The sequence below is a fragment of the Perca fluviatilis genome, chromosome 17 (genome assembly GCF_010015445.1).
Source record: "Perca fluviatilis chromosome 17, GENO_Pfluv_1.0, whole genome shotgun sequence".
NCBI classification, from domain to species: Eukaryota; Metazoa; Chordata; class Actinopteri; order Perciformes; family Percidae; genus Perca; species Perca fluviatilis.
This window is the reverse complement of record NC_053128.1, coordinates 23,032,860-23,059,104: the sequence shown is the minus strand read 5'-3', so window position 1 is coordinate 23,059,104 and position 26,245 is coordinate 23,032,860. Positions and strand designations below refer to the sequence as shown.

General features: G+C 40.5%; 2 protein-coding genes across 2 annotated transcripts in view; one reads left to right on the top strand and one right to left on the bottom strand.

Annotated features, from left to right (window-relative positions):
• The first annotated feature begins 222 nt into the window (after positions 1 to 222).
• aff1 (AF4/FMR2 family, member 1) lies at positions 223 to 23,010 on the top strand. The gene is made up of 20 exons (XM_039780494.1): positions 223 to 455; positions 3,071 to 3,191; positions 3,780 to 4,619; positions 7,611 to 7,652; positions 12,095 to 12,181; positions 12,747 to 12,780; positions 13,983 to 14,046; positions 14,629 to 14,770; positions 14,882 to 15,916; positions 16,004 to 16,092; positions 16,230 to 16,455; positions 16,762 to 16,772; positions 17,326 to 17,497; positions 17,608 to 17,744; positions 17,978 to 18,049; positions 18,469 to 18,562; positions 18,753 to 18,790; positions 18,892 to 19,130; positions 20,456 to 20,579; positions 22,796 to 23,010. The coding sequence occupies exons 1-20, from the start codon at positions 403 to 405 to the stop codon at positions 22,854 to 22,856; spliced, it is 3,681 nt and encodes a 1,226-aa protein (XP_039636428.1). The 5' UTR covers positions 223 to 402; the 3' UTR covers positions 22,857 to 23,010.
• LOC120544950 (macrophage mannose receptor 1) overlaps positions 23,009 to 26,245 on the bottom strand; it is a 20,970-nt gene continuing 17,733 nt past the window's right edge. The window contains exons 42-50 of the mRNA XM_039778852.1: positions 26,012 to 26,166; positions 25,738 to 25,837; positions 25,353 to 25,588; positions 24,741 to 24,924; positions 24,371 to 24,619; positions 24,079 to 24,261; positions 23,838 to 23,897; positions 23,501 to 23,646; positions 23,009 to 23,404 (exon numbers count right to left, since the gene is read on the bottom strand). Coding sequence (XP_039634786.1) covers positions 23,360 to 23,404; positions 23,501 to 23,646; positions 23,838 to 23,897; positions 24,079 to 24,261; positions 24,371 to 24,619; positions 24,741 to 24,924; positions 25,353 to 25,588; positions 25,738 to 25,837; positions 26,012 to 26,166 — 1,358 coding nt within the window. The 3' untranslated portion in view covers positions 23,009 to 23,359. The remainder of the gene's footprint in view (positions 23,405 to 23,500; positions 23,647 to 23,837; positions 23,898 to 24,078; positions 24,262 to 24,370; positions 24,620 to 24,740; positions 24,925 to 25,352; positions 25,589 to 25,737; positions 25,838 to 26,011; positions 26,167 to 26,245) is intronic.

Here is a 26,245-nt window from a genome sequence, read left to right as displayed (position 1 = left end):
ACTGCTTTAGAGGTGTTTTCAGACAAACTTGGACTGAGTGTATGAAACTGAGCTTGGTCCCCGGATGGCTGAATAAAGTAGAACAATCCAGTAGGCAGACAGTGTGTGTGTGTGTGTGTGTGTGTGTGTGTGTGTGTGTGTGTGTGTGTGTGTGTGTGTGTGTGTGTGTGTGTGTGTGTGTGTGTGTGTGTGTGTGTGTGTTGTGTGTGAGTGAGAGAGAGAGAGAGAGAGAGAGAGAGAGAGAGAGAGAGAGAGAGAGAACAACCCAAACACAGACGGTTAGCAGACAACTATCAAACTACGGCGGCCTGACAGCCATTTAAATTAACTAATTCTTCAGCGGTAAAACAAAACAATGTGACCAAGTGAGAAGGACACCTTGCTGAGGACTGTCAGAAACAAATGACAACCAACTTTGGTTGTTGTGAGAGGCGCACCATGGCATCTCAGCCGAGGTAGGCAGACACAGCCGCAGCTAGCTGCTAGCAGCTGGGCGCTAGCTTCACAGCCTGATCGGGTAACTATCGTTAATTAGCTAGACACGGTTAGCCAGCTCACTAGCAGCGCACTTTACCCAAGTAAAGTTTTAGTTAGAAACTCTGTGAAAATATCAGAAGAAAATCTAACGTTAGTCTAGTAATTTTCTGTGGTTATTGGAAAACTGACATGAAGGGATTTTGGCTTTGATAAGCAGTTCGAGGAAGAAGTGGAATCAGCTGGAAAGAGCAGGCTGGTTAAAGGGGCTGCTGTGTTTATAACTTACAAGCTAGTTTATGTAACATTAAATTAAAGCAAACGTTACGCATACTCTGAATTTCTGTAACGTTAACCTCATGCGTCATGTTCTGACTAACTTGGATTTTGGGTAACAAGTTGAATAACAAGACAAAACTGGTTCGACTCTTGTCTGTTTAATGTCATTTTGCTGTAAAACCACCCTAAAAATACAGGGCAGGATGACTGAGACTGAAGCACAAGTCAACCACAGCTATAATAATCTGAGCAGGAGAGATACAATTTACGTTTCAGTCACCTAGCTAGCTAAATTGTATGTGTGAATGTATACAATAAAGTTAATGAAAAAAAAATGTAAGGAACAATCACGCTAGTTGCATGAATAGAATGTTGCCGACATCCGGTTTGATTACGGTCAACAGGGCTGGAAGATATGGTCATAATCTTCTGTCCCGATATAGGACATTTTATATCTCGATAAGATATATATCCCGATATAGCATGTATGTTTGTATAATTCTGTGTAGGGCTGCAACTAATGATTACTTTTATTGTCGATTATTTTCTCGATTAGTTTAGTTAGTTTAGTTTGGTCTATAAAATGTCAGAAAAATGTGATCAAGGGCCAAGATGCGTCTTCAAATGTCTTGCTTCTCCACAACCATTGACATATATATAAAAGGTCCACAACTCACAGATATTCAGTTTACTGTTATGAAGGAGTGAATAAGATAGAAAATATTGACATTTAAGAAGCTGTAATCAGAGATTTTTTTTACGTAAAAAAAAAAAAAAAAGAGTCTCTGACTGCTTAATCAATTATCAAAATAGTTGCCGATTAATATAACATAAATATTGTCATAACGCAGTTTGGCCGATGTTTTTTTTGACATTGTGATAGAAACGATATAGAGAAATACCTGTATAGGTTATACAATATACATTTTTATATCGTTTTCATGATATATATCGTCATGTCGCCCAGCCCTAGTGGACAGGTTGTCATGTCACCTTTTTTATTCTACATTTATTCAGTTTCTGGCATTTGTCATCTGTGATTGGTAAATCCGTACACTCCAAGCTCTCCCATTCACCTTGGTGGAAGGCTCTAGTCTACACACGGGGCTACAGCGAATTATAATTTGTTCTAAAGACAGGAAAATTGCCCATCAAACTGCCTACAGGAGCAGCCAGACTGCTCAAAATATTTGACATTGGTCCAAACAGGTTAATGTTGAGCTTGCATGTTAATTTGCAGAATGCAGATGTGACTAATTATTAAATGGTTAGAGGTTAACCCAATATTAGGATTAAATCACTGTGTGAGTGCTACAGTTTATGTTTCAGCCTCATCAATAATTTAAACCACGGTATTGCTAGCAGGAGCTGTTTCTAATTATATTCTGTAAGTTGCGTGCTTGTGTCACATCATCAACATGCACAATCATGAACAAAATGTGATCTTCATGTTTGTTTTGGAAGACTAATGCGTAATTTAATACAAGGCACAGTATGTTGCTTTACCCCTGGGTAGTACTGTGACTGGGCAGGGCCAGTTTGTGCTGTTCTAGTAGTTTGGTCAGTGTCTCTGCTCCATTAATGAGTAAGTGCTCATCTATTTGGCTTAGTCCCAAATCTGTGCTGCTCCACTTGTTGCCATGGAAGCATCCCATTGGGGTGGCTGTCAGTGAGGATGATCAACACTGTATTTTGGGACGAAAAGTACAACATTTCAAAATGTGGATAGGTGTGCACTTTAGTATATTTAAAGTTTTAAACCGGGCGCCTGATCCCACGGGGCCTGCTGTTGTTCCACAATGTAATTTACTATAGTGAACAAGCTCTTTTGTCGTTTGCATCATATCTGGACGAGTAGTATCCATTTGATGTCTGCATGTTCTCTTTAGGGACTAGAGAGAACAGATGTGAATGTTGTGGTGAATCCTCAAGGTGTCTGTGAGTCTAATTAACTTTTCAGTTGATATGATGGGCTGTCTTCTCCCATTAGACCCTGCTGCTCTGCCCCATGGGTAGATAAGTCTGTGATAAGATGCCATAAATTTACAGTCTCTAAATTTTCTGGTGTCTTTAGCCAAAACTGATTTTATCATAAGGATCAGTCAGATTTATTGTTCTGGGGTTTATAATCATCGAAAAAATGAAAACACTACACATACAAAATACATGGAGCATGTCATCAGTTTCTGTTTTGACATTTGAGGTACCTACCGCATCTTTTTATTGGGTAATTGTATTGTAACTAGAGTTACAGAAATAATGCACTTGTTAATGCAATGCTGACTTAAGATCTGTGTTTCTTTGTAATGTTCTACAGTCTACACAATGAGAAAAGGAACCGTCTTCGCCTCCAAGCATGGGAACAGAGGAACCAAGAAACAAGCCAAACCAAAGAACTCAGCGCTGAGAATGTGCCACTCTTTAGGGAACCATACAAGGTAAAGGCACACAACAGTAGTTAAATAATGATAGCAGTTTTTGAGTTTTCACATATGAACTCCAGACAGTGTCCGAAGTCTGAGGAATCAGGTCTTGACATAGTCTGGAGTTTACCTTTCACACATGTAGCGCACAACAGAGATTGTCGTGTTGGACGCCGGGTAATGTCAAGATAATTTCAGGTTTTCAGTGCATGTGTGAAAGGGGTTGATGACACAGGGCTTCTACTGTAGTTAAAAATATGCTTATTTTTGACTTCTTTTTAAAAAAGTTGTGAAGGGTCAGTACCAAAACATTGTTGTATTTCATCTACAATGTGTGAGGAATCTCAACACAGACGTTGTTCTGAAAAATCTGTTTGCAGACAAAGGTGTTTGGTTTCAGAGGTCAATCATATGTTCTTCAACTATACCTTTTTAAAAATTCCAAAATCCTGTTTAGTTTTACTAAATAGATAATATGATATTTGTATGCAAAAAAACATGCAGAGGATGTAGCAGGATTGTTTTCAGAGAATTATAAGAATGTGTTTTAGAACTATAGAGTTATCTGTCCTCTGTTAACATAACTAACCTTTCTTTTTGCAGACAAACAAAGGGGATGAGCTTTCCAATCGAATCCAGAGGATGCTGGGCAGTTATGAAGATGTGAATCATCCGTATCCCTTTGCCATTGAGCCTTTACCCATTCCTACTTGTGTAACCTTCTCACAGTCAGATCAGGGTCAGCCAAACACCGATAAACCAACCAAACCTCCATTCCATAACCAGGTCCATTACATGTCCACCCAAAGTCAGAAATCCCCCTCTAGTAACGGTTACTCCTCTCAGCCCATGGGGACGTTCACTACCTCTTCTCCTAACCACCATGGTCATTCATCAATTTTCTCAAATGCATCTTTGAACCACAGTCAGCTCAGCTTCTCAGGACATCAACAAAAGAGTGAAGCCCACGCAGATCTCAGGGAGCGTGTCAGCCTTCCCCAGGAAATGTCTTCTCAGTCTCCTGATACTAAGCCGCCACCCTTCCCACATTCCAGTGACCATGATACCAATGACGTGGACACTAAGGACACCTTTGATAGACATCAACTTCAAGGTCCCACAGATCACTCCTCTGAGTCTGCCAGCACCATGGATGTTTCCACATTTAACCTAAAACAGTCCCCCAAAGATACATCTCTGCCTCAAGCCAACAAGGGTAACGCACAACCTTCCCAGACCTTCCCTTCACTCTTGTCGTCAAAGCAGCCCAGCGTAGTCATGACCCAGAAGCCAACAGCGTATGTGCGGCCCATGGATGGTCAGGACCAAGTGGTCAGCGAGTCACCTGAGCTGAAGCCTTCACCAGAGCCATATGTATCTCTACCAGAGTTGACCAACAAATCTGATGTGGGAAAAACGAAGATACCGCCACAATTTTTGGAGGCGAGTATGTTGTCTTAGATCTCATAACTGTAATACGATATCATATTATTTCAAATGTAATGTGGCTGCTTAGCATAAAGAATAGAAAAGGAGAAAACTGCTAGCCTAGCTAGAAATACTCCTGCTTCCTTGAACTTGCCACTTGTTGTTTTTACGTTTTTGTTTTTGGACAGATCAAACATATGAGATATGACATGTTAATTAGTGAACTTTATAGATGCTGGTAGGTGGATTTTATTATCTTAGACAGAGCCATGCTAGCTGTTTCCCCCCAGTTTTCAGTCTTTATGCAAAGCTAAACTAACCGGCTGTGGGCTGTAGCTTGGTATTTAGCATTGAGATTGGAATTGATTTTTATCTAACTCTCAGCAAGAATGCAAATAAGCGTGTTTCCCAAAAATTTGAACTATTACATTAATTGGAATAGCAGTAGTAACAGAGCTGTAATCCTGACCCCATTTCCAGACCAGCAGCGGCCATCAACGGCCCTCAGTCTGTCAGGCTGATGACGTAAAACCCACAATGGTCATGGGCTTGTGGGAAATGTTTTTTTTTTATTATTATTAAACATTACAGAAATACATAATAAACAACAATATTCTACATATATCCCTAGATAGACAACCAGACATCATACTGGTGGTGAGCAAGGTTATATTGCAGGGCTAGATCTTTTTGTATTATTCATTACTACAAATTTGAGTTTGATTTTGAATTAGGTTTTGCTGCAGGAAACCTGGAAGTTCCAGTTTTACTGTGGCTCTCTACATTTGTTTAATACTAGAACACTGGTAAATATAAAGGTAGGCTCTAAAGTACAGTATGGTATAAATACTTTAGTATATCAGAATCAGAATACTTTATAGATCTCCTTAGGGATATATTGTGATATGTTTATTGTTGTTGGTATATATGGTACAGCTTATGATTTGAATTTGAATCTGATTTTGAAAAAATATTCATTTTATAAGTATATCTTCCTCTTCAGTAACATAGATATAATTGTCTTGCGATATCATATACCACTAAATCTCTTATTTGGTGCTTCCAGTGCCTGTTGGAGGTAATACTACTTATTATTTCCCAGCACTGTGAATATACTGTGGGATTAGAAGATTGTGTGCCTGCTGATCTCAGGAAGTTCCCTGAAACCTCTTCATAGTTCTGATATTCTTGCTTGACTGTTAAAAAATGACTTTTTAAAAAGGTCTTAGACTTGCTTTGTTTGGGAGAATTTGGCTGAACTCCAGTTTAACTGTATTCACACACACACACACACACACACACACACACACACACACACCCCTTGCACCTGCAGCACTCTACACCTCCCCCTCCCCGCCTGCAGCAGCACAACCGTGCTGAATATGCGGCTATTTCCGCTGCTAAAGCTAATCCAGTGCAGAATATCTAGGCAGTTACTCATTCCCCTATTTTTCACCAACACTTCACTCCTGAGTTAAGTTCCACATCTGCAAAAAGCCATGTATAAGACATTTTTGGATATACAGTATAATCAGAAATGTTCTTTCAGTTTCCAAACTATAGTACTCTCATTACTTCTTCACTATTTCTACTTCTCAATGATATGCTATTCCTACACACATAGCAGAGTGTCCTCAGCTGCCTCTGATAACTTCACCCCTGGCCTCAGCAGCAGAACAATAAATGACCTTTGTCACCAACTTACATAACTGCTCTGGCCCGTTCACTCTGACTTTGTCTCAAACACTGTCCATTCAGAAAGAAAAACTGAAAGACAGTCCTAAAAAACAAACAGAAATGCAGCCTGTCGACTCATTCATTCAAACACAGTATTTATCTGATGCTTGGGTCGGCCTACGTTGCCGCCTGATATGGGGTATTGCGTCACTCATCTAGTGATTGATGCTGGTGATCTAGTATAGAAGTGCATCATATTCATAGATATTTTTCATGTTTTGTCCACCCCAATTTTATATACATGGATCAGACAGAATATATGTTCACTTATAGGATGTAGGATTTTTTAATTTGTCTCTTTTTTCAGTGCTTATTGGTCTAAAATGCAAAGATCAAAATGGGTTTTTTGTCTCTACATCTTCTTTTATTCTGGTGTTGATTTTAAATGCCTCAATTAAAACAAATCAAACAAAAGAATAAATCAAAGTACAATACACATTGTTAATAAGCATTTCCTTTTTTATGGTGGCATTTACTGTGCCATTATTTAAACGGAAAAACATGTTAAGAGGACAATTATTTAGCTTTTTGGCTATAATAACTTTAATAACATTTTTAATTCCACATTAAAATCAAACCGCTGCCCCTAAGCTGTTCATTTCACTGATTTCATTTTGGCATGGACAATTTGTCTCCATCTAAAAAAAGAAAAACGTCACCTGCACCTCTTCATGAAAAGTAATGTCAGTACTTTGCATTTAGTATTGGCATGTCGGTGCTGCTCTCTACTGGACAACACTGAAATGCAATACACCTCTGATTTGGAAATACACATAACAATGTTTAATTGGATTTCACTTTTTTTCTGTTTGATTTGTTTTTTTTCAGGCATTTTTAATATTTCATACTGTTCTGCTATACTATATGGGTTTTCAATTCCCCACAAGTTACAGTATACCTACAGATGATTTGCCATATTGCAGGTTTTAAGATAAATGACAGCTCTTGTATTACAACTGGCAATGCCCCTAGTAGGGATAGATATGCCTCTATGCGGGTGAGATATAGTTGCACTCACCGCATGCAGCACATCGACAACAAGGAGTGAACAATCTGAGATGAAAATGGGGGTAGGATAAAAGCAGATTTAATGGGGTTTTTGGAAGCCTATTTTATTTAAAAAAAAGTCTGAAATACCAAAAATGGGTTGCTCTGTAAAACATTAGCCCCTAAACAAATCTTTCTATGTTTGTTCTTCAAGTTAGATTTAAAAAAAGGTTTTTCACTGTCATTTTGGAAACTCAAAGTGAATAATTTCCTTTTCTACAGACAAGGCCAAATGAAGTTCTTTGTGTTGAGGACATCTTGAGGGTAAGTCCAGATGTTTACATTCTAATTTACAGTTGGCTATTGTCTTATGCCATCTTAATAATGTTACATTTTAGTTCAAAACATGTAAACCCCCTGTTTGTACAAATATACGATTACTGACCAATATAAGGAACCCATCCGCCCAAAGTGTCTGTACCTCCTAATCTAACCACTTCACCACAGCTTCTGTTCCTGTTCCTCTGTTTTTAATATTTTCAACCTATACTTCTACAAGAAAGTGCTGAAAGAATTTCCATATTGTGTCTTTAGCAAACAATTAGTTATTGGTACTGTTGCTTTGCTCAATAAGGCTGTATTCTATATTTTAGCTTTCTTGCAACAACCTTCTGCTCCAGATCTACAGTACTTTCTTTATCATTATGTTTCTGTGTATTTTCAATTGTTCACTCACCTCACAGCTCCACTGAGTTTTCAAGGATTAGCATGTGAGCTACTGACCCATGCTGGGGAAAGACTTTGAAATAATCTAGCAACATATAGTGGCTTTGCAGCAACCTTATCATATTTATTTGATTTATACAGAGTAGTTTATTATACTGTTTATTTACTATAGTAGCATGTTGTGCCAATTTGGACTTTCAGAACATTTAGCAATTTCTGAATACTGAACAGCTGCAGGGCCCTATCTTGCACTCCGCGCAATTGCCTTTGTACACCGACGCATGTATCATTCCTATTTTGCACCCCACGCACAGCGGACTTTTCCCTCCACAGACACACGTCGGTAAATTAGGGAATGTATTTGCGCTCCCGGGGGCGGTTCAGCGAAAAGAGGAGGCATGTTCCGGTGCAAACGTTCCCTGGTGCTATTTTGCAGTTTCAGAAAACAATTCTGCCACTGACCAGGAAAAACCTGGTCTAAAGTCAGTGGCGCTAGTCTAAAGTCAGTAGCGCGTTATTCAGATGCTATTTTAGAGATGAATGCTTGGCCATAATGTAGCGTGTGCACAACGCGCATACACTTCTCTCTTCTACAGCAGTCACATTTTTGAAAACCATACATAATTACAGAGAAATATATTACTGAAAATGCGCTTCAGGTGTTTGGATAGGTCAGGAGGCACTTTACAATCCTCAAAAAGTCGCAGCATTCTTTGTGGCTTGTTGTGATTTACACATTTCCATGAATCATGGATGTGTTGATGACATAAATGAGGAAATATTAGAGGACTTAAGGAGACGTGATGTTGAACTACGGTGGGATTGGACACTCCGGCGGAATCTGGTCTGGGAGTGGCAATGCGCGATGCGCTCCTGATGGAGCGGGTCGACGGAGATGGAGTTGGGGGAGGAGGAAGGGGCACAACAGGTGCAGGTGGTGCGTTTGGAGGCAGCTGCAGCAATCCTCTCCAGACTTGAGGAGATGCGCCCGAGAGGCCGCAGCAACATCGCCACCCGGACAAAACGGGCATTTATTACTTTGCCGCATCCCGGACAGCTCCCGCTGGTGTGCGCCAGGCAAATCCGCCGTTATAATAGCAATCCGCCAGGGAACAAGCGCGCCTGCTCTTAAAGGGAATGTGAGATGACGCTCTGATTGGTTATTTTCACGTTACGCCCAAACCACACCTAACTACTTCAGACCAACCCATTTGAGATTTGCGTCGGGCGCAAGAGTCATTTATCCCGCCGGTATAATAGCAACAGCGGCCGAGATCCGCCCACAAAGCTACTTGCGTTTTGCGTTTCACACTTCCGTTTCAGATCGTTAAAATAGGGCCCGCAGTCTTGCTGCCAACAGCCCAGTTTACCTTATCCCAAACATGCTACACTGAGATCCCGATACTCACTAAAGCAATCAAAATAATTTTAATTTATGACAAAATGTCAAACTTAAAGAATAAAGGAAAAAACTTGTCATCAATTCTCAGATACTTTATGTTGTTAAGACTTTGAATGGGTATCAGAGGTTCTTATGTGTGTAAGGAACCTATTCTGCACATCATCACACTGCCACCAATGGTCTGAGAGAGTCACAAAATATTAATATCTCGGCATCTGGATGGATGAAAAGCTCTCCTTCAAATTTCCCATTGATAATCTTGTGTGCCGACTCAGGCAAAAAAGTCATGTTGGTTTTGGACTACGGTGATGTGATTTATAGACATGCATCATCTTCAACTCTTAAATCTCTGTACTCAGTCTATCATGCTGCCTTGAGAATCATAACTGTTAATGTCTGGTACACATCATTGTATTTTTTATGAAAGTGTTGGGTGGTCTTCTCTCTATGATGGCGTGGTACTCATTGGTATCTTTTTATCTATAAGGCTCTTATTGGAAAACTACCACACTACCTTACAGAACTTACTCAGAGGGACATTATCAGACTCGCTCTGCTGACAGGCTTTTGCTTCATGTTCCACGAGCTCGGTCTGAAGTTTTAACTTTAGTGCACCTGACTCCTGGAACAAATTACAACACTTCCTTAAAATAAACTCACTTGTGCCTTTTTAGACAATTTAGAAATCTGGTTTTAAACCTGCAAACTTCTACTTGTACTTGCTTTACATAATTGTACTTTCTTTTGCATCCTTTTTATCCTAATTTATTCATCAAATAATTTTTCCAAATCAGAAAGTTTTATTGTCTTTCTATTTTTCTTATGATGGTGTCGCTTCTTTTCTGTGTTGTTTTGTTTTTTTCTTTGTAATTTGAATCAATGACATTGTAAATGAGGGTCCTCCCTCAATCATCTCTCAAGTATAAATAAAGTTTGAATGAATGTATGTATGGTTTGCCACAAAAAAGCATAGTAACATGAGTCATGTATTTTAACCCTTCGTGATGCAAAACCCGCGATTCCTCTGACCAGGCGACTCCTGGAAAATCCTAGGAAGCATCAAAAATCATGTTCAAAGTTACATATGTCACGCATCATACCACATCTACTGTGATGAATAGTGACTGAACTTCTGACGCTGTTTGCATGCTTTATGTGGAGTTGAAGACACATGAGTTAGCGTTTTAGAGAAGCTAGTTGTGTCTGTGCCAGGTGCACCTCACTAAGTGGCCATATAATATATCCATCCATCCATCCATCTTCATCCGCTTATCCAGTGTCGGGTCACGGGGGGGAGCAGCTCCAGCAGGGAACCCCAAACTTCCCTTTCCCGAGCCACATTAACCAGCTCCGACTGGAGGATCCCGATGCATTCCCAGGCCAGGTTGGAGATATAATCCCTCCACCTAGTCCTGGGTCTTCCCCGAGGCCTCCTCCCAGCTGGACGTGCCTGGAACACCTCCCTATGGAGGCGCCCAGGGGGCATCCTTACCAGATGCCCGAACCACCTCAACTGGCTCCTTTCGACGCAAAGGAGCAGCGGCTCTACTCCGAGCTCCTCACTGATGACTGAGCTTCTCACCCTATCTCTAAGGGAGACGCCACCCCCTGACCCAACTCGCCACCAGATGGTGATCGGTTGACAGCTACGCCCCTCTCTTCACCCGAGTGTCCAAAACATACGGCCTCAGATCAGATGAAACGATTATAAAATCGATCATTGACCTTTGGCCTAGGGTGCTCTGGTACCACGTACACTTATGAGCATCCCTATGTTCAAACATGGTGTTTGTTATAGACAATCCATGACTAGCACAGAAGTCCAACAACAAACAACCACTCTGGTTTAGATCAGGGAGGCCGTTCCTCCCAATCACACCTCTCCATGTGTCTCCATCATTGCCCACGTGCGCATTGTAGTCCCCCAGCAAAACAATGGAGTCCCCCACTGGAGCCCCATGCAGAACTCCACTCAAGGTCTCCAAGAAGGCCGAATACTCCGAACTCTTGTTTGGTGCATATGCACAAACAACAGTCAGTTTTCCCCCCCACAACCCGCAGGCGTAGGGAGGCGACCCTCTCGTCCACCGGGGTAAACTCCAACGTAGCGGCGCTCAGCGGGGGCTTGTGAGTATCCCCACACCCGCCCAGCAACTCACACCCTGGGCAACTCCGGAGAAGAAAAGAGTCCAACCCCTATCCAGGAGTATGGTTCCAGAACCGAGACTGTGCGTAGAGGTAAGCCCCACCAGATCTAACCGGTAGCGCTCCACCTCCCGCACCAGTTCCGGCTCCTTCCCCCACAGAGAGGTGACGTTCCACGTCCCCAGAGCCAGCGTCTGCTGCCCAGGTCTGGTCCGTCAAGGCCCCTGACCTTCACTGTCCCCCGTGTGGTAGCGCACTCGACCCCAGCGGTTCCTCCCACAGGTGGTGGGCCCATGGGCTGCATATATATATATATATATATATATATATATATAATGTATGAATATTGCATAGTATTTGCACAGTGAGATGAGATTCCATTATGGATTGATTCACATCATTGCGAATTTTATGTAAAAGCTTTATAAATGTTTGTACATTGGCATGTCTGTAGGCTCCTAGCTCATCACACTCTTCTTATTCCCCTCCACAGGAAATGACCCACTCGTGGCCCCCTCTCCTGACAGCTATACACACACCTAACACAGGTGTAACCACCAAGTCTCCATTCCAAGCCAAGGTAAGAGCCTAAAGGTTAAGAAAAATTTAAATCTATCTTGATTTTACACTCACAGGTGTTGCCGATATGTACATAGAGGGAGGGGTCTTGTTTGCACTAATCCTGCATCCTCACTTGTGGTAACTTTTCAAATGAAGCCATCTTCAATTGGATGCTCAGTGAGCTTTCCCCTGGTGTCGCCCGAGGTCAAGTTGTCAGCGCCACAGGAAATTGACTCAATTTGCACCCAGACTATTTCATAATGTAAGATTACCATGCACTTTGAAGAGGACCCTTATGTTCAGAATGGATAAACCCTTTTGATTTTAATGATCTCATGGCCTTTTGTCTCACACCACTCTCAGGTCAAACGTTTCCTGGCCTTACTACTGCTTAAGCTCCAAGATGAGAAAAAATATCCGGTTATAAGGCCTTAAGTCTTGTTAATTAAAGATGTGCATGTACAGTACCGATTATTACACAAGTTATCAGATTAGTGTGATGTAGATGCAAATGTGCAAATCTAAAGCAAACAAATGTGTAACCTAGGTTAAAGCAACTTATGTTTTCTTCTGTGTCTTCATAGGAATCGGAGCATGTCTCCTCATGTCCAGAACAAAGTGAGTAATGACGGAATGAGACAGAGTACAATTCAGGCACAGAACAAGGATGCACATTTATAATAAGTAAAAATGATGTCACTGTATCATGAAAACTAGCAGGGTTAGAGTCGGTTATGTCTGGAATGGATCCATCATCATGAAGCATCTGCTGTAAAACCTGTAGATGTATTTGGAGGTTTGATCATCATTGGTGAAAGTTGGTGTGGCGTTAATATTCTCCTCTCTTCTCTTCAACTTTTAACATCCATTGAGTTAAAGCAGCACCTTGCTAATAGTCCTTGCCCTATCTTTTCTCCAAAGCAATGTTTCTATGGTAACTTGTACAACCACTCTGCCCTATTATGTGAACTGGCCACAACATACCAGAGGATAGAAACAACCCTACAATTTTATCTCAAGTTAACTTCAGCTAAGAGTAAGAGGCAGTCATGTAGAAGAGAGGAATGATCTTTCACTTTTCTCAGGCCTTTTTCCTTTACTTATTTACAAAAGCACTGTTAATTGCCATTGTAAGTGCAAAAGTGCCATTGTAAGTGCACATTACAGAAACAGTTGTTTGACTGCACAAGACAGGATTTAGAAACCAGACTCGGATCATTCAGTTGTTCAGTCAGTCAAATATTAAACTTTCATTCCCAAAGCAAATTAACTTCGGTCTGCCTGACCAGATATTATCTCACCAATGTTTATATAGTATTTTAGTATTTTTGTAGCTGCATTGGCTATCATATGCATGACTAAAATTAGTGTATCTGCTGTGTGTTCTATTTACTATTACACTGAGCAAGAAAAACAGTTTTTGTGCAACAGGTGTGCAATTTTAGACATAAGATGGAGTTTGGGAAATGCTAACAAAACATTTTAGGAACAGGTTACTGTGTTACTGTGTGCTGATCAAAGACTGAACTGTAGAAATGATGCACCAGTCTGATATTCTTGACATAAATGTTGTGAGTATCCTGATTAATTCATGACTTTAATAAAAAGTAGCTGCAATTGTATAATCTTTGCTCCTGGAGATATAGCTGTACGTCATCTGTATTTTCATTTTTACAACAATCATTGTATGAATGGTGGTTAGTGTTAAACACGGCTCACCTGCAGTGCATGGAATCCAAATTCACATTTGTGTGACATGTACACGTAATGACTTGTGTCTTTTGTTGGACTAATTTGTTTTATTTGTCATTTCTTTGAAGAAAACTATCCTAAAGAATCCTCTCCTGTAGATCCATCCCAGCTCATCCAGCAGAGCTCCTCATTGTAAGTGACTTGGCTTTTTCTGTGCCATAATTTCAGATGCACAGCTGAACTGTAAATTGCCAACCTGAGGACCACTGGCTGACCATAGGCTGTATTCAACCAGCCATACAGACAGCTTACAAATATTTTCATTAGGGCTGCAACTACAGATTATTTAACCATCAATTATTTTCTGCAGATAATTTTCTAGATTGTTTTGTGTATAGAAAATAATGAAAAATGGATTTCCCACAGACCAAGATGATGTATTCAAATATCTTGTTTTTGATATTCATAAATGACAAAGAAAATCCCCACATTCGAGAAGCTGGAAACGCTTTGTATTTTTGCATGAAAAAAGCCTAAAGTGATTAGTCGTTTATTTTTCTTCTTTTTCTGTCATCAACTAATTGATTAAAAGACTCGTCAAAGCTCTAATTTTCAGAAAAAAACAGAAGATCGGTTTCTTCCCCACACATAATATTTGCCAAACACAGTTTCCCCGTACAGCCTGGTCATGTGGCACATAATGATTGTTACTCCATTAATCCTATAACACTACTATGTGATATTATTGTGGTGTTTTGTGTGTGTTCGCTGTAGTTCATTTGAAGCAGCCCATTTCAGAGAGGTAGAGTCCGCTTGCTCCAGCGACTCGGAGAGTGGCTCAAGATCAGAGTTGGACAGTGAAAGCACCATCGAGGAGCCACCTCAACTCCCTGTGAGCAACACCGTTAAAACCGAGGTAATTGCTGCTTGTCCTTTTTTGTTTAGGACACAGAAACATGCGTTCTCTGAATTGGTTGCTTCCTAATTTTTTTGAAATCATGTGTTTTGTGTTTGTGTCTTTTTTTAGCCGGATGCTCCAGCAGTGGCCCATGGTGATTGGCAGTTGGGGAACTGGATCAGGTCCAGCCAGCAGAACTCTGGCACTGAAAGTCGAAGCGGTGTACATGTCTCTGAGAGCCCAGCGCACAAACAGCCACCGCCCACTCAAAGCTCCAAGCCCTCGCTCAGTGTAGAGGTGGTCGACCCCACTAGGGAGTCTAAACCTCAGCCTTCTTCTGAGCAAAAAGAGTTTACTGATAAGCTTGCAAAACTCCAGCAGCACAGTGAAAGCCCCCAGGACAACTATAACCATCAAAGTAGCCAAAAAAAAAACTCTGCTGACTTGAACAGCTGTAGCAGTTCCAGGAAACTTTCATGCAACACGCACTCCTCAAAACCAGCAAAGGCAAGTTGCCCAGATTGCACTGAAGCAGCTATTGGCGTGAAGTGTGAGGAAGTTGTCGCCACACGAGACAAAGACCCCCGTTTCACAGATAGACCCAAGGTTAAGACGAAAACAGGACATGGCAAGAAAAGCAAGGACAACAGTGACACTAAAAGAAACAGTAAGAGGACTTCTAAACACGAGTCACTTGACAAAGGGAAGGCTGGATCAGAGCCTGTTGTCACGGTGGTGCTGGGTGGTCATTGTCCATCATGTGGTGTACAATATCCTAACCCCTGCTCCTGCCCCACCCAAAATCCTGCTCAGCCTGACCAGCTGCCTCAGGCCCCACCACTCAGAATCAGTTGCTCCAAACCAAAGTCGGAGACCATCTGCCAGAAGGGCACCAAGATCTCTCACAAAACAACCCACGAACACTTAAAGAAGACAGGGCAGGCAGCCAAGAGTTCTCGGGACCCCCACAGGCCTCCTAGATCCCTGCTGGTGAAGATTGATCTAAGTCTGCTCTCAAGAGTCCCCTGGACCTCCGGCAACCACCAGGAGATACCCAGCAATGCAAAGAGATCAGCACTGGTCATAGAGCAAGATGGAGGGGGCAGTGATGCTTCTACAGGACACAAACTCACCAAAACCAGCAAAAAGAGTGTATCGCAAAATGTGAGAAATATAAGAGTCTAGGTCTGTTCTAGTTAGCATACGTGTACATTATATTTTTATTTCAATGTGTGCTTTATTGTCTTCTAGGCTGAGGTAGACCATACACATCTTCCCAGGAAGAAACAGAAGCTGGACAGCAAGAATGCCTCATCAACTCATGCTTCTGTCAAACTGGAGTAGGTCCCTTAAATCAGAGGCATCCCGTACTTGTTTTTTGTATTAGGGGTAACATTAACCATTTTTAAAATGAAACGTTCTTTCTGTTGTGGGTGTGTGTCAAATCACACAAGCTCTCTGATTTTGTCACCTACAGATGTTCCAGCAATTCAAAAGAGGACAGAGAGCGAAAGAAGGCAAAGAAAATTCCTGTTCCTTTGCAGCAGCCTCTGACTCCCAAAAATGCTGCTAAAGGTCCAAAGGTGCACAGACGCAGTACTGGAGAGGCCCAGGAGTCTAGTAAGGAGGCTGTGAAGAACATAGACACCCATAAGCACAAGAAGAGCGGTGGAAAGCACACAGAACACCCACACTTTGAAAAGGTAACTGTATATAAGCACCAAGCTTACATTATATTAGTGCATTGTTTCTTTCCCAAAAAAACCCCCCCCAAAATCCCCTACCAAAAAAAAAAAAAACCCCCCCCCCCCCCCCCCCCCCAAACCCCCCCCCCCCCCCCCCCCCCCCCCCCACCACCACCCACCACCCCCCCCACCCCCCCCCCCCCCCAAAAACCTCTCCCCTCCTTTTTTTTTTTTTTTTTTTTTTTTTTTTTTTTTCCCTCTCTTTCTTTTTCTTTCTCCTCCCTTTTTTTCTTCCTTTATATATAATTTTTTCTTTATTTCCAGTTTTTCCATGGGTAAAGAAAATTCACAGAACAGAGACAGTTCCGAGATATTGTCCAGAGACAGTTTGAGCAGTGTACCAAAACCTTTAAAAAATAAGTTTGATGTTACTTGGTGCCACATGTAATGGGAACTTCCCTGCTGTCCTTTTAAAAGCTACAGTAAGAGAGCAAATAACTTTCAAAGTATGACCAAATCCGCATCATAATTGAGATCAATTTTCCATACTCTTTTTCTCCTGTGTGGTCTTTGTCAACTCTGTCTGATGGGATTTTAGGGAGTGGGAGAATGGGGCAAATTGGGTGGCTGTAATAAAGTTTTATTCATACAGTTATCTTGACTTTTGAGTTTTTTAGGTACAGTTTAAAAATGTTAGCCATTTTTGACCTTTTTAGTAAATATAATTAATTGTTGTTTAGTTTATTTTCCAGAATCTGACATTGGTATTAAATATAAAGCTTTATTGCACACCCAGGTCCATATAACACATAACACAGTATACATAGTATAAAAAGTAACTACTAATTAAGGATATTGCCTCTGATTTTAATGCAATTGTTGCCACAGTTTTATTAGGAAATGCATGCATTTTGTATGTGATGACAACTTTTATTGTTCTGAATGTTTAGTTGTATATTGTTGTAAGTCATCTAATAAAGCTTCTTTTACCTGTAGGCATTATCCTGTAAAGCATTACATAAAGGAGGCCAAAAAACTGAAGCACAAAGCAGATGCAGAAGTAGGTTCTCTTTTTGTTTGGTTTGAGTTAATCTAATACAATGACTGCATTCTACCCAGTGATACAAGAAACGTATAACCAAATTGTATTTATTTTTGCTCTCTCTGTAGTCAGATAAGCACAGTAAAGCTTTCAACTACCTGGATGCAGCCATGTACTTTGTTGAAAGTGGCATTGCGATGGAAAAAGATCCACACATTTCAATGTCTTCCTACACTATGTTTGCAGAGACAGTGGAACTGCTCAAGTACGAAACCACTTTTATCATTACTTGCACTATTATTATTATTATTATTATTATTATAGTTTGCATATTTGGAAAGCAATATAGTGCACAGTAGGCTCTTGTCCTTGTCATGGTCATAGACATTGAGATGTTTTTTAAATTTTTTTTTTATATAACGTGAAGGTTTTGGCTCAATAACTGAATTTGAGTCCTGCATTACAGTACTTTTACTGCCACATTCTCCACTCTCTCAGGTTTGTACTGAAACTTAAAAACTCAGTGGACCCCTGTGCTTCACCTTCAGAAAAGGACTTTTTAGCATTATGGTAAGGTGTAGATGATACTTCATGTGCTGTTTGTCCACACACCAATATTTCTCATGTCATCCCAAAATATGATGTGATGGTTGTGGTTTGTCTCCTGTTTTAGCTTTATTTTAATGTTCATTTGTTGTCATTTATTAATCAGAGAGAGGTTTATTTAACTCCTTTTGTCATTCTGGAGTTTGTAGTATGTCATAAAAAGGTCATAATAGCCATAGTATGTCATAAAATAGTTGTATAAGAAAAGTCTAAGTATAATATGTCATTAAAAATGACATAAAAAGTCATAGTATAATATGTCGTATAAATGAGATAGTATGTCAAAGAAAGTCATAGTATAGTATGTCACAAAAATAGTCTGCTTTCTTTACTAAATCATTTTAATTATGAATAATTTAATAACATTTAATTGTGTCTTGTAGTTTGAAGTGCCAGTCTCTCCTGCAGATGACCATGTTTCACCACAAACGCAAAACTGCACTCAAGTATTCAAAGACCCTCACTGATCACTTCAGTGTAAGTATTAATTTATTTCCATGACTCCTTATTGCCAGTTTAATTGATTTGCAATTATAATAAGTAATATCTAATTAACGCAAAATTTAATTAAGTAGTTTTACTGAGTTGGAAAAGTAGCTCCTATGTATAGATACAGTATTTTATAGTTAATGTTTTTTTTTGCCAATTAAATTTGGACCTCTTTCAGAACTCAACAATTCTTGATCCTCCTGTTTTAACACCAAAGTAAGTCATCTAGTTTGCATGTTACATTCACTCTTTGGGCATACTTGCACTTAGCTGTCGTGGTTGTGGCACATAAAAAGTCTTGTCCCTGTTTCCTTTAGAATCACAGACACCCCGTCCTACAAGCCCAACATGCCGTCTCCAGCCAACACATCCACCAGTTCCGGTCCGGGCTCCCACCACAGTGGCAGCGGGTTGGTTGTGGATACTATCGGCAGCACTGTGGCAGTCCCCCATGCCATTGGACAGGTGGCATTCAGCTATGTCAACATCACTATGTTATTCTTGAGCGCGCATGACATCTGGGAGCAGGCGGAGGAGCTGGCACAAAAAGGCAACGGTAAGAATGGATGGAAAAGAGACGGTGTTCCCAAACTTTTAAGCTAAATCGAAAACTCTTCTAAGGCAAGAAGCTACATGAATCTGAAAAGCTCCTTGATATTTGTTGTGACACCGCTTTAAAATAAAATAGATTAAATAAGGATACTTTTTTGACAATATTTTTTTAAGTTTACAGTACAGTGTACAGTAAGGAATTTAAGTAAATAAAATCTCAATAGTTTTAAAGGTCCAATGACATGGTGCTCTTTGGATGCTTTTATATACACCTTAGTGGTCCCCTAATACTGTATCTGAAGTCTCTTTCCTGAAATTCAGCCTTGGTGCAGAATTACAGCCACTAGAGCCAGTCCCACAATGAGCTTTCCTTAGTATGTGCCATTTCTGTCTGTAGCTATTGAGGAGGAGAGAGGGAGGGCAAGGTGGAGGGTGGGGGTGTGGCCTTGACCAACTGCCACTTTGCTCATTTGAAAGCCATGATGTCTCTCTCTCATGGGTGGGCCAAATTCTCTGGGTGGGCAAAGCAGAGAAAGGGGAGGTAACCTAGCTTGTTATGAACTCATAAGGAGCAAGATTCCAGAACGGCTCATCTGAGCTTTCATTTTCTCAAAGGCAGAGTAGGATACCCAGGGCTCGGTTTACACCTATCACCATTTCAAGCCAATTGGGGACCATAGGCAGGCTGGGGGAACTCATATTAATGTTAAAAAAACTCATAAAGTGAAATTTTCATGCCATGGGACCTTTTTAAAAGAGATTTAAGAGTATACTGAGCATACTGATACTCAAGCAGCGATCAGGCTCACAGGGAGATAGCACATCACAGATATAAGCAGGAGCGTGACCATGCAAGGCTGTTAAAATATCAGTAAAAATAAAAATCTATAACTCACAGGTGACCAGTTAAAGGCTGCAGGGATTGGTGTGTGACATGGTTTCTTACTTTTGCGCTTTTTGTGTACCAGAATAAAATGTCTTCCAATAGTCAAGATTGGAGGAGATAAAAGCATGACGAGGACCTTCTCTAAAAAGGAAAGTAATGACCTAGTCTTGGTTAAGTGTCTCAGGACTGCACCACTTTTGTCCCATGAGCACCCAAAGAGATCAGAGTCAAAAGTTATGCCTAGATTACAGCCTCTAATTTCAGCAACAACATTATACAGGACACACTACACACATCAATGGTACCAGGCTATGAGATTCATTTATTCAAGTCAAAAAGCAATTTCTGTAATAGATGGATGAATCCAAGTCTCGTGTCAGTGTTTTAGTTCTGCTAATGATTGTTTTGGTGTTCAGTGCTTTTAATGTTTCTGTATATTTCAGGTATGCTGGCAGAGCTGGACACAGTTATGGGCCCATTGAGCCTAACATCAAATATGAGCTCTATGGTCCGTTACACGAGACAAGGCGTCCACTGGCTGAGGCTGGACAGCCAGAAGGTAAAGTGACCATCAACCTACGAATCCTTCCAGCTGCCCCTCTCTCTCTCTTTACTTCACCTCAGTGTGTTTTCTGATACCGACCTGGACTGTCCCTCAGGCTCGTGCCAGTTTTCTTGACTTCACATGGACATTAACTTGTCGAAAAACGGTAGACAAAGATGTCCTCTCATGTGATGTAATGATGCCACACTGATCATTGCACTTGTTATTTGTTTTCTCTCATGTCCACTTTGGTGTCTCTCTCTTTCTCACACTTTCATGAACATGGGTTACATCTGTTGTTATTCACATATTTCATGTCTTGCACCTACATTGTACCTTCTATTCCTCTTCTTCATCAGTTAAGGTGTGGAATCATGTGTGATTCACAGCTCTTTATTACTACTAAATTTGGATGTAAGCAGATCAAATGTAACCAAAAGTGCAATTTGGTGGCTCTATAATTCTCCCCAGCCTTATCATGTGGTTGTGGTGCAAGTCATGACCGAGATCTTATTTATTAACACAACTTTTGTTATTAATGTTACTATAAGGCACAAAAATCATTGTTCAAAAGTATCATGTTTTGTATTTAATTTCGCTCTAAAAAAGAGTTTCCCTGTTTTCAGTCTGAAAGATTGGTTTGATTTGGATTCCAGAATTTTGTATAGTTTAAATCCTACATTTTCTCCCACAAATCAGGGAGACGTCATTTCTTATAACCTTTGTATTGGTGACACGGTCTCATCTTGACTATGTAGGAAGTAGAGACGAGTCAAATATGGGGAGGTTGTTGCAGAAGCACTAATATAAAATCAGTTTATTCTTTTTTAGCTTATCCCTTGTTGGCATCTGTATTTTCAGTTTTTCAAATGAGTGTTGCCAGGTTTACTCAGCTCTGGTTAGATTGAAACACACTTCTTTTGCCATCATAATTGCATTTATAAGGATAAAAAAAGTGCCATACTATTAATTAGACGTTTGTCCTACCAGGACAAAATGCATGTTGAATGAAAGTTGAATTATGTATAGATTATTGAGTGCTGCCCATAACAAGGATACATCTGGACATGAATAATGAGATAAGGAGGCAAAGTAGGAAAGGTTTTATGATTTCAGGGGAGGCGTACCCGCAAGGTTCAGTCTTTGATGAATGAAGAAGTCATTGTGTATCAGGTGGAACTGTAGCATCGGTGGAATTTCAAGGCATAAACATTTCTTCGTTTGCATCTTGACTCTTGTCTGTGTCGTAACGAATAATGATTGGAATTTTGTAAGAGCTGACTAGATATTATTCTTGTCATCCTGTTAAAAAGAATTGCACTTGTGCCCTCCTAATGGAAGTTGTACAAGCATCAAAGTAATCTTAACTTCTTGCAAGAACAAAAAAAAAAAGGGTCATTTTACATCCCAGACTTTCCTTAGGTATAGTGGTGGATGTAGTGTTTGACATTGGCCATGTTTGTCAGTTTGAGTTACCTTTCAAGTATAGTAAGACTACCGGTCGTTCAGCAGATATGAAACTACAGTAGTGTTCCCTTTTGTGTTTTTGCATCAGGAAGCTGCTTTCCTCGGTTTCCCACAATTATGTTGAGAAGAAAAAGTTGAGTTGCAATATGTTTACTAAGTCTGTGGGAGTAGAATAAAAGGCCAAACTGTAGCTTATTAAAATATGCACTTTGTTGAGTATTTGTTGTTAATTTCAGGGCGTTATTGGACAAAAGAACAACATGTTCCCAAGACCTGCAGGACTGTGCTAGTCTTTACTGGTTTATTGCAACTTTGATTTGAAGCAGTAAAGCAAGAGTTTTGTTGGTTCAAAGTTTTTAGTAAGGTGTTGACGTAGTTCTCACAAATTACCCAGGATACAATAATAATCCGTATGAAATGTGGGAAAAGAAACATTGCTTTAGATTAGCACATTAAAATAGCACGTTTCTTGAAATTAATACTATTGGGTTTTGAAATGTTTCGCGTGTTAATTCAGTTGGCGTGTCTGTGTGCAATTACACGATAAAAGGGCTAAACGAGGATCACTAAGTGTTCCTGACTTTATTTTCTCACATAAATGATATTTTTTTAATTAAGGAGCGAGTACACTGGTGCCACGGCATTTGGGATTATTTTTATGTACCGATCATCAGCAGGCTGCTGATAGAAATGATCTGTAGAGTTTCTTACAGCAGATGGCTACGTTGCGTCATTTTTGGTATTGGACATAATGGTGCAACTTCACCTGTTTTGTCTTTTCCAACATGTGGCTTTATTTCCATCATCCTCGATTGTTGGTGCTTCATTTATGAATTACTCTGCAACAAGTTTACACTTCTTGTCCAAATAATTATTTACTGGAAAAAAATGTTAGAAAGGTTTTTGAAGGATGCTTTTTTTCCTTTTGTGAAATATGTAAAGAATTTGTGTTGCAGTGTACAGAGATGAATAAACACTGGAAATGTATTTATTGTTGTTAACTCTTAATTTATTGTTGTTTACACATTTTATTAAGGAAACAAGAATTACACAATTTGGTGGTAAAGGTCAGTAAATAACACATTAACAGTGAGTTTCATAAACAACATTTCTGAATTACTTTGGCCATGTGGCACAGATTGCTGTAAACATTACAACTGTTGCACCCCAAAAATGTAAGTGCGACACTTTAAAACAAAGTTTACAAATTATTTTTATTAGTGTATTACAATATATACAATAGAGTTCAATCTTATAGCACTCTGGAAACTTAAAAATTACACTATCACTGATTTGAAAAAAAATTCAATGTACTGTACAAAACTTAAATGATGGTCTATGTGTCTGATTCTCCTGAAAAGTTGGGGTTGGTGAAAGCAGGCTGCAACAGAAGAATGACACAATTTAGCATTTATACTCCCGTAAAAACGTAATCACATGTTCATGCTCCACCATTACAGGCTAATCAGTAACTTACCACATCAACAGGAGTGGTTGTTTTCGTTGGCAGGCTCAAATCGCTCAGTTTATAGCCTCGGACACTGAAAACATAGTACAGCAATCCAGCTATCAAGCTGCAAACCACAATGGCTGCAATGATGGCGCCGGCTATCACCCCTCCATCTGTACAAACGTATAGCAGATGTGTTAGCAGGTTAAAAATATATTTTAAATTTTAAGAGTTTTTAAAGAACATTCAAACATGTCATTAGTTATTTACAATTGAATAAACTGGGAAAGAAAAGTAGAAGGTAAAAAAAAAAAAAAAAAAAAATGACTTAAGGAAATTGTATTTGGCACTTTGTCCCACTTACTATTGACGTTTGGATCATCGGTGGGGAAAATTGGATTACCGCCATCATCTGTTGTATAATCTGAAAATAGGGTTTCACACAAAGAAGATGTTAATCTGCTGTTAATTATGTTAGAAACAACAAAACAATTAGAAACTTTTCTTACTTTTTTTTTTTTCTCCTGAGAGCTTTGAGAACCAAAATGAAGGCTGCAGGCTGTATTTTATCCAAATGTCAAACAATTAAAAAAAAATATCCTTACACTGGCGGTGGCGGCATGCAAAGCCTCTCTTCTGCAGGCAGTTGTTGTCATTCCAGCGTCCGTCCTCGTACATCTCCACGCAGTTCTCCTCGCCTACCTCCCCAGGGTGAAAGGCTGCATTGGGCTCACCTGGAGCCCAGTTGACGAAGCCCAGAGACGTCTGATCTGTCCAGCCCCAGCCAACTATAAAATCATACAAGGTGCAGCATCAAAAAAGGTTAGTGCACATATATCCGTGTAATTTAAAGATCAGGTCCAAGTCATCAAAATCCAAGTTCATTTCTACACTCACAGTTGCGGTCCCTGGTGAGGCCGATCCAGATGTTGTGATATTTGGTGTAGTTGAGGTTTCTGAGGAACTCCACCTCCGCTCTGCTGTGGATGGACACCAGATTTGCCTTGGCCGACTGGCAGTAGTGAAGGGAGTCTGGCCAAGAGAAACCCTGTTTACCGTTGTGCACGTAGTAACAGTAGCGGCCGTAGGGTATCCAGAATGGCAGACACTTCCCGTCACCAGGGGCAGGAGTCGGCGGCGGTTTCTCTGAGGGATGATATAAGTTACATCATCAACGCTTCAAGACTAAATTAAGCTTTTTATGTGTAAAAGACAGATTAGAGAATAGGAAGAAAAAGCAAAAGTCAGTTCAGTTTGTGTTACGTACCTGAGGAGATCTTGCAGATGTAGGGTTTAGCTTGGTCACACTTAGTATCATTCCAGGTCCCGTGGAACGCGCGTGAAGCGTGCATACTCACGCAGCCCTCATCCTTAATGTTGCTGGGTTCTCCTGGTCCCCACTGAGTGAAAAAAACTGGCCAGCCATCTGTCCACGTGTAGGAGCCATCATCCTACATTACAAGGAAATATAAGCTTGGCTTTATTGGTTAAAGTTTACAGATATTTTCCCAACTGCAGTTTCCAAAACCGTTCCTCTCTAAACTTTTCATATGCTTTTATTTCAATAACGTCAATGCCAAACTGTATTATTGGCTGATTATATTAATGTACTTTTATTAAGTAGGATTTTGAATGCAAGACTTTTAATTCTAGTGAACTATTTTTATATTGTTGTATTGATTCATTTACTGGCAGTTAGTGGGTTGTTTAGTCTGACCTGACACTAGCTGAGCTTTTGAGTGTTAAACTTAAATAATAAGAAAACTTAAGGATGCCTTTTATACATAAGTAGTTTGGATTGGAAACCAAGTTTTCAGGGCTTTAATCTAATAAAATTTTAGTTTAGGTTAACTTTTGTGTGTTCCCTCTATGACAGCACCTTGCGTCTGAGTCCGATCCAGGCGTCGGCTCTGCCCTGCAGGACCACTCCAGCGACGAAGGCCTGGTCGTAGCTCATATCGATGCTGGCCAGGTCGCCTCCCTGCTGCTCGCAGGACGTCTGAGCCTTGTCCCAGGTCGCCGGCTCCTCCACCAGCTTGTAGCAGTTCTGGTACCAGGAGATGTAGCCAGCTGGGCAGGGGCTCTTGGTTGGGGGTGGAGGATTGATGCTGCTCGCTGATATGGAAGCAGATGGAGAAATGTCTTTCAGTAAGGTCTGAACAGGGATTTAGCTGCTAAATGTTTGGGATGTTTTCTGTTTTTCTTACTAAAAGGAAATGAATGTTATTTGAGCAGAAAGAATAACAACTGGCGTGTTTACTGACATTTCTTCCTGTAGCAGACAAAGCTATGATCCTTATGACATGCGTCATCGTTCCACTTGCCGCTATCCAGGTGACTGTGAGCCATCGCCACACAGTGTTCCTGTTGAGAAGGACAAGGAAGCTTCAAGATATCTAACTATATAAGTGAGGTTTTTTAAGCGTGTGTAGGTGTTAGTCCTGTCTGTCTTTTGTGAGTACAAGATTCATACTGTTCCCCACCTGCTTTGCTCCATTTATCATAAATAACTCTGTAGTGTAAAGAAAGCATTCTCACCGTTCCTCCTGCATTGTTAGGCTCCTTGTCGTTCCAGTTGGTGTACAGCACAGGGCTGACGCCGTCACTCCAGGCGTACTGATTCTCTAACAAGAGATCTGACAGCCCGATCCACGTGGGACCCCTCAGGTCCCTCAGGTAACTAGAAACAAAGTCTGGAAGAGAGGAGAGGGTGACAATTTAGAGAGCAGTCTCTTTGACCTGGAGCCACTGGACTGTTTACTTCTCATAGAT